Source organism: Sphaerodactylus townsendi, linkage group LG07 (genome assembly GCF_021028975.2).
Source record: "Sphaerodactylus townsendi isolate TG3544 linkage group LG07, MPM_Stown_v2.3, whole genome shotgun sequence".
Lineage (NCBI taxonomy): Eukaryota > Metazoa > Chordata > Lepidosauria > Squamata > Sphaerodactylidae > Sphaerodactylus > Sphaerodactylus townsendi.
The window spans coordinates 24,063,463-24,072,483 of NC_059431.1; the positions used below are offsets into that span (position 1 = coordinate 24,063,463).

The following is a 9,021-nucleotide window of genomic DNA, read 5'->3' on the forward strand; positions in this document are numbered from 1 at the left end:
AACGTCGCTACAGAGCACTGCACACCAAGACAACTAGACATAAGAACAGTTTTTTCCCGAATGCCATCACTCTGTTAAACAAATAATTTCCTCGATAATGTTACACTATTTATTATATATTTATTATATAATTACTGCACTACTTTTTTCATCATTCTTATTACCCATCTCCTCCCACTTATGACTGTATGACTATAGCCTGTGCTGACATTTCATTTTAATTCATTTTATTTTATGATTTTACATTTTATGGTTTCGTTACTATTGATTGTTTCCTGATTGCTTACTAGACCTATATGGCAATCATTAAGTGCTGTACCTTCTGATTCTTGACAAATGTATTTTTCTTTTATGTACACTGAGAGCATATGCACCGGAGACAAATTCCTTGTGTGTCCAATCACACTTGGCCAATAAAGATTCTATTCTAGTTTTAATCACTGTGAACAGACAATCTGATATTTATTGCCTGTTTTGTACCGTTGTGATGCACCCAGAGCAAATAGGCCTGTCTACCTGCCCAAATGACATTAACGGCTGCAGATATGGAGGCGGCTCCAACCATCCTCGAAACAGCCTTCCTCCAACTTAAGCAGCACTTCTTCCACTTAATTTTGGGGAAGGTTAGAAAGGAGGAAGGCTTCAAACCTGTTCCAAATAAAAAAAAGAAAGGTATACATTGATTAATTAATAAATGCACATTAAAAATTGTTTCCTAGGGTGGTAGAATAGGTATCAGATCCACCCCACTTTCTGCCAGGCCAACACCTAGCAATGACCTTGCCCAAATTGTCCAGCTTCCACCTCCTCCACGCTGTATCAGCTTCAGCTTCTCTGTTTCAGCATCCACCTCCTTGCCAGTCTAGCCCACCTTCTCACCTGTCATCCGACATCCTGCTTTTAACACAGACAGATGGTTGGCTTAGCTTTGCAACTGGCAAGCAGGTTCCTTGTTTTGCATTAACCTTTGGTGAGGATGTCGCCGCATTCAGTAGACTCTTATTGGAATCCAGGTGACAGGAGTGATTTTTGCAACTGTCAGATGTCAGGCAGAAGTTTGATTTATTAACTTTAATAGTGAGGATTATCATCGGCCAATCAAATTATTATTGCAAAATCTCCAAGTAGCTGCCAAGGCTATTATTGCTCAGCACTGGAAACTGGCAATAATGGAGTGGCTTATTAAAGCCCTGGACATTACTCAAATGGATAATTTTACAGATAAAGGGTGCAGGAAAAAAATGGATATGTTGTCTTAGGCAATTAAAAAAGAAACAGATTCTGTTTATTTCTGATTAGAATGCTCATTGTAAGGACATAGAGCTGGGAAGAAATGCATTTTTGTCATGTCTGAGGAAAAGTCGCTCTTGTTGCACAATCCCTGCAAGAATTTCTGCAAACCTTTAGGCTGGATCTGCAACAGCGAAGGGAGTTTTCTAGCAGTAACTGCAGTCTCTGAAGCTGTTAGTATTTCAGACATGCAGGAATTCACGCACAGTTGTTTTCCAATGAATCAGTCTATGCAGGTCAACCCTGCCTATTCTGACCGATACCAGTTCTCCACAGCCTTTCCCATAACTTACTACCTAATCCAGTCCAGTGTAGTGGTTAAAAGCAGCAAGACTCTAAACTAGAAAAGTGGGTTTGATTGCCCACTCCTCTGAAGCTTGCTGGGTGACCTTGGGGCAGACAGAATGATCTCAGAACCCTTTCAGCCCATGTGGAGGCAGGCAACGGCAACCCACCTCTAATCTGGTCTCCGCATCTCAAAAAGGATATTGAGGAGATAGAAAAAGTGCAGAGAAGGGCAACAAGGATGATTGAGGGACTGGAGCACCTTCCCTATGAGGAAAGGCTGCAGCGTTTGGGACTCTTTAGTTTGGAGAGGAGACGTCTGAAGGGGGATATGATTGAAGTCTATAAAATTATGCATGGGGTAGAAAATGTTGACAGAGAGAAATTTTTCTCTCTTTCTCACAATACTAGAACCAGGGGGCATTCGTTGAAAATGCTGGGGGGAAGAATTAGGACTAATAAAAGGAAACATTTTTTCACAGAACGTGTGATTGGTGTTTGGAATATGCTGCCACAGGAGGTGGTGATGGCCACTAACCTGGATAGCTTTAAAAGGGGCTTGGACAGATTTATGGAGGAGAAGTTGATCTGCAGCTACCAATCTTGATCCTCCTTGATCTCAGATTGCAAATGCCTTAACAGACCAGGTGCTCGGGAGCAACAGCCGCAGATGGCCATTGCTTTCACATCCTGCATGTGAGCTCCCAAAGGCACCTGGTGGGCCACTGCGAGTAGCAGAGAGCTGGACTAGATGGACTTTGGTCTGATCCAGCTGGCTTGTTCTTATGTTCTTATGTTCTTATTGCCTCTTGCCTTGAAAAACCTACAGGGTCGCCATAAGCCAGTGGTGGCGAACCTATGGCACTCCAGATGTTCATGGACTACAATTCCCATCCGCCCCTGCCAGAATGGCCAATTGACCTGGAAGCACACACAATCCTTTAAATTTGAGATGCCAGGGATAGAACCTGGTACTTTCTGTATTCCAAGCAGATGCTCTCCTACTGAGCCACACAGCCCCTTCTCAAAGTATGCACACATGTAAAACATATACTGAAGCAGCCTTCTGTAATTGCTAACAGTTCTCCAGGGTTTTTTACATGCTTTTAACTGCAGATGCCTGTGATTGAACCTGGGACTTTCTGCCTGAAAAGCAGGTGCTCTATACAGGGGCATACCACCCAGGGGGGACCTATGGGGTCAAATGTCCCTGGGCTGTGGCCATTTACTCACATAAGGGGCAGAAAAGCTTAAGCAAATAGAGCGGATGCTGATCTTCCAAGAGAATTTCTGCACTGCTCTCACACACAAGCCTCTGGAAAGAGGTATGGGGCACAGGAGGGAGGGAGGGACAGGAGGGAGGACGCTGCGGGGGGGGGCAGAATTTCACTGGCACGGGGGGCTGTGCCCCTTTCTACTTCTTGCCCCGGGCCCTATTTTTTATAGATATGCCCAGTGGTAGGATTCAAATAATTTAGCAACCGGTTGCAAAAGGACTCAGTAGTGGGACTACAACCATTCTCTGAACTAGACAAAAAAGTAGCTACCGGCTCTAACGATTAGGTGCGAATAGGCTGAATCCCATCACTGGATATGCCCCTGGTTCTACCACTAAGTTAGGACCCCTCCTGCAGAACTCGATCCCACAGTCTTCAATTAGCCTTACTCCTAAATGCCCTTATGATCACAGCTATTTCCTCAAGTTCACCTCTAACAGAAGCCATGAGCATATTAATTTCAAGCACAGCAAACAAGCAGTATACAGACCACACTACATTCTCAGGAAACTAACAGTATTCTATTAAGCCAGAACATTTTCAATATTGAATCAGTTGAGACATTAGGCAGCTAAAGATAACTTATCCCATGAATATATTTCCCTCCCCCCCCCCCCTTACAACAATAGACACAGATAATGTTAAAAATTCTGAAAAATTCTCTGCTGCGTTAGCTTTGAGTTCCACAGCGTTCCTGCTGGGAAAACAAATTTAAATTTGGTTGTGGGAAGAAACCCAATAATACTCCACTGAAGATAATAAATACAAGTGATGAAAGAATTTGCCTGCTGGGGAGGAAAGGCATGGTTCCCAAATCAGGCTTGCAAATCAGGCTTGAAGGCAACATCTCCCATTAAAATGATAGCAAATGTTCTTCAGGAGATCAGAACCGGAGATGGAATCGGAGCCGCAGAAAGGCAGAGTGCAGGTGAATCCACTTAAAAACCTAGATCATAGCTGATATTGGTTCTCAGTGGGACTCCCATACACCACTGATCATATATTTCCCAGAGGGTCCTGTGTTCAAATAACATACCTATTATTCACCCAGTCAAATGCTCCTTTGACCCAAAAGCCAAATTAGTCTATTAATTGCAAACTAGAACTGGGCTGCTCCTATGCAGAGAGAGTCAAGCCTAAATCCAGTGAATTTACAAATGCCTAATGCAGTATAAAATTGTAGACGTAATTGGGTTTTAATCTGTTTTAGACTCTTCTTCCTTCCATCCCGGAACTGTCCTGTATTAAAGTGAAGTGTTTTAAGGGGAAGAAAGTCCTGCCATAGTATTTTCTAGAACACACAGTGACCTTCTAAATGTTTCCATTTTTCTTTTTTGCTAGCCCAAATAGTTGTAATGCGCAGTCCCCCTGGGTGCATCCCAGAATCCTCTGCAATGCAAATGGATGATGCTGAGTTCAGCACTCAGACTGCATACTGGGACATATGCCAGCATCTTTTCTAGGGATACTAGAAGGCAAGACACATGGCTTTGCTGGCTCTTGTCAAAAACGTCGCCCCAGGCTACGGCTTCTCACACTTGGACAGTTCAGTTCGCCCTTTCCTTGACTTTAAAAACATATGCTATTGCAAGGACAGATTCACCTGTTAACACGGAGATTTCAAATACAAGGGACAACAGGAGAATTAACTTAATGAAAACAGGAGGTTTTTCCTTACACCACAAGTCAATCAATGCTCCAGCACAGCAAACAACCCATGGATTGATTCATCATTTGTGAGATTAGTCAGCTAAACAACCCATGGATATTTCTCCTACTCTCTAGCGATGTTCAGACTCAGAGGATTTATGCCCTGCCAAACTGTGATATCACAATGAAATATTTGGCATGTCTGGCCTGGCGTAAGAGAAGAAAGTCTTGAGATCTATTCAGCCTAACGGGTCCTGGGAGGTTTTTAGTCCCTTTTCCCTTCTCCCTCTGTTTATGTAAGACAGGTTTGAAGAGCTGGACCTCTTGGAGATACTAAAACCCCTTATTTAAAAAAAAAACTAATAAAAAGAACACCATCTCTTGACACCTTCTAAACAGGAGAATCAGAGTGTGTAATCAGTATTGCCAAGGTCATTTCAGAGAAGCATTTTGAATGGCGCAGTATTGAAGGACTTTGGATAAGAGAGATCTGTGCGGCAGAGTTGCTCCAGAAAGGAGCAAGACTTGGCGCTAAGTAGGGCCCTGTGAATGAACAAGGGTTTACTACCCCCCAGCAGCACTGTTCCTAAGCTGTTATCATTTTGCAGAATGTATAAAATGGAATTGTTCCAGAGGGAACTATGGGTAGAATGGTGGTCTAGCATGTAGGAGACTCAGGTTTAAATCCTGCTCTGCCATGGAAGCTTGCTGGATGACCTAAGGCCAGACCTGCACTGTTGGCCTAAACTACCTCAAAAGGTTGTTGTAAGAATGACAGAGAGCACAGGAAAAGGTCGAAAGGCACGCCGAGTGTCTACTGGTGAGAAAAGTGGAGCATAAATGAAGTAAGTAAATGGAACTGGTTGCACTAAATGGAATTGGTCAAAAGGGCAAGGCAGTGTGGTATAATGGTTCAGGGCAGTGGACTCCAATCTGGAGAACTGGGTTTCATTCCCTGCTCTTCTACAAGAAGCCTACTGGGGGACCTTGGCCCAGTCACAGTTCTCTCAGAACTCTCCTAGCCCCACATCACTCACAAGTTGCCTGTTGTGGGGAGAGGAAAGGAAGGAGTTTGTAAGTCACTTTGAGATTCCTTACAGTTGAGAAAAGCAGGGTATAAATCCAAACTTTCTTCCTCTTTCGTAAAGGGGAAAGAGTTGCGTTTTATTGTAAAGATTATCTCATTTTTACCGCCTGGTTCTCTAATTTTTGCCATCCAATTGTTGCACCGTTTGTGGTTTATATTATTATGTGGTTTTCTCATGTTGTAATCCTCCCTGAGTCTCAACAACGAAGGTGGACTGTGAATGGATAAATATAAAGATTCCTACAGCGTATCGGAAAGGCCAGAGGCAATGGGAAACAACTGTCCCTGAGCAAGATCTACCTCTTCCACACTGAACGGCCCTTCTGAAGTTGTTCTGCCCACATGCCTCCTAAAGCCAATTGCACAGATAAGATGTGATCAGAAATGTCAGAAGAAATGTCGGAAGACAAAGCAGGGCAGCCCTCTCTCCTTACCATGGAAAGGCATCCATGAATGACCCTATTTTATTTATTCCTCTTCATCTGCCTCGTGGGCACACCCAAACCTGGTACGCACCAAACTGCAAAGCACTTTTTCCAGAAGGTATATCAAGCCTTCTGCATATACCTGGGTGGAAACATCCGTCATCTGCACAAAAGCAGGATTAAATGCCATTCATCCGCCAATTGTCACTGCCAGACTTCCAAAAACTTAGCTGTCCATTTAGAAACTGGTTTCTGTATTTTAAGTGTTTTAGTATAAGCAAGAACTCCTCCAATTCCAGACATGTGCAGTGCAACCATTTCCCACTGCCTGATAAGTGCTTAAGATACTTGAAAAGCAGCTTAATGGGGGGGGGGGGAGCAACCAGTAATTGGGTATTTCTTTTCTCTTTTTTAATGTAACTAGCCAAACAAACACATCTCAGATCAGCAAGCTTTTCCACTTTCTGTGTCGGAGCAATTAACCTATTTGCATGCATTAGATTTCAATTAGCATAGATTAGATTTCAATTAGCTGGAAAAAAAGCAACTCTGTTATGTTTGTGCAAAGATTCCCCCCCACCACCACCTTCCCTCCAAAATGTTATTGGAAGCAACTTCTTGCCAAAGCAAAGGATTAAGGAGAGACTCTATTAAAATACATCACCCCCTCTAAGAATCCACCTGATTTTACCTTTGTTCTGCCTTCTGCTGACGCCCTACATTGAACTAGCAATTTTGAGAGGCAGAAAAATATAGAATATTAGCAATGACATTGCTTTCCAGAACAATCACACGCACAGCACCTCTCTCATTCTTGCAAACGTTGAACACCCTAAGCTTTGAGGATGTATACTTGAGTGATTTCCACCCCCCTCCAATTACCAAGCATCAAATACTCCAGAAAGCACTCGTATTTTAAGATCAGGTTTCAAGCTATCACGGCTGTTCTGAACACAAATTGCGACCCCTGATTTCAAACACCTACCCTCAGACCCTCCTTCCACCCTCCTTAGGTACAATTACATATGGTGATCATGCAAATCCCACACTAGGTATTTTCCCTCAGGAAGCTTTACACAGTCTGATTTGTAATGCCAATATAAAATCTCTGTTCCCAGAATGTTCATCGGCTTTCTCTCCCACTTTCCACAGATACAGCACAAGAAGCTGAAAGCCATTTTAGCCTTGTGTGCGGAAACTGGAAAAGAAATCATTGGCAAAAAAAAAAATGAGGCTAGATCAGTAGGACTCATAATCTCCAATCAATTCTTTGATTCGGTTTTTCCATGGGAAGAGACTGTTTGCAAAGCTGAAATTGGGGGGGGGCGGGAGAGAATTACTAGCACCTAGTAATGTTTATTATCCCTCTGTTCCTTCAAAGAGTTACAACAATTTGCCCACAATCTTGCAAAGCAAGTCAAGGTAAGAGACAATAGCTGACACTTTAAGGCTGGGCTAATTGAGGGATTGACCTTCATATTCTAAGTTGAATAGATCAGTTATATCACACTGGCTCTGATAAAAGCAAGAGGGATCAGAGCAGGTCGTTGTGAAAAGTTACAATCTGCCAATAGCTGTTGGGTAGACTTGGAATGATTCTTCCACTTCACAGAGGAAGGTTAAACCGGTCCCTTCGTTCAGCCAGGATAACTGATGCTCAAGCTTTCCTTTACCTGCTTCATGCATACGTCTTGGAGCGCCTCAGTTTCACTCGTTCCAGCCTCTCGCTGAAATGCATGCACGCACTTTTATCTGCATTGGCTCATTCACACCTGCAGGTTCATCCCTTCCTGATGGCTGCAACTTCAGGTGAACGTGTGAACGGAACACTGCAGAGAGAACTTTTCCCCCCAACCCAGTTTGTTCTGACGTAGAAGAAAGAGGCAGTATTGTGTCTTTAAACATAAAATTGCTCCAGAACACCCAGAATGGAGGGGGGGGGGTGTCTCACATATGGTCTGAGCTGTCAGCATGGAGTTCTGAGGCACATTCATGTGTGAAACAAGGCTGAGGTTCATCCAACAGATAATTCTGTGGGACATGTGCAGAGAGCCTTTGGGGACAATCTCAACAGGTCCAGCCACGTGGGGGGTGGGGTGGGGTGGGGTGGGGGCGCTGCTTTCCAGGTGCTGAACTTTCCTTTTGCCTGACCTCAGCGACTTCAGGGGAATATTAATCAATTTCCAAAGCCCCCTCCGTGGCCAGTCAAAAAAAGATCTACTGTCTGTAAAGGCAGGTGGCAGCTTGGATTTTAGGATGATCATTGATAACGACCATGATGACAACAATTAGTACTATGGTTATGGGGAAGGCACATGTCTCTCTCCCGAGCCCTCCATCACAGGTACCAGCCAACCCCCCTGCCTGGCACCCCCTTGCAGGCGACGCCAACTCTATCAATGTCACCTTTGGGGTGATGATACCGGGCGTGCTGGAGGGCTCTGCTCCTTCGGGTCCCGGCTGCGCCTCGCCCGCGAGGATCCCCCTTGTCCCCAAGCAAAGGTCACCCGACGTGGGGAGAGATCTCCTACCTGGGATCGCCAGGTTCGACAGCGGCAGGCTGTGGATGCCGGGAGGCAAGCTGGCCATCCAGTCGGCGAACTGCACCTCAGCCTTGCTGTGCGACGAAGCCACGCTCGCCATGCTGCTAGTGCTGCTGCTGCTGCTGCCGGTGCTCCCGCTGCTGATGCCGCCGCCGCTCTCTCGCCTCCGCCGCCTCCCGGCGCTGCCTTTTGCGCCCTCCGCGCTCACTGGCGGGCTGGAGGGTCGACGCGCCGCACTGCGCCACACCCACCCCAGCCAAGAGGGGAGGCTTTGGGCTCCCGGGCGGGCGGGCGGCGGGGCGCAGAGCCACTCACCGCCTTTCGGAGCCCAGGAACCTGGGCAGGAGTGGCTCCGGAGCGAGGGCAGGCAGGGGGCGTCTGGTTCAGCGGCTGGCGCAAAGCCCCCCCCCCCCCTCCTGAGCATTGCAGAAGGATCCGAATAATACTAAATGTAACCTTTGTGG

The 9,021-nt window shown here is 45.5% G+C and overlaps 1 protein-coding gene across 1 annotated transcript in view; it reads right to left on the reverse strand.

Annotated features, from left to right (window-relative positions):
- The window catches only part of PLCXD3 (phosphatidylinositol specific phospholipase C X domain containing 3), a 123,060-nt gene extending 114,353 nt beyond the window's left edge, over positions 1–8,707 (reverse strand). The window contains exon 1 of the mRNA XM_048504136.1: positions 8,546–8,707. Coding sequence (XP_048360093.1) covers positions 8,546–8,657 — 112 coding nt within the window. The 5' untranslated portion in view covers positions 8,658–8,707. The remainder of the gene's footprint in view (positions 1–8,545) is intronic.
- Positions 8,708–9,021: the final 314 nt, after the last annotated feature.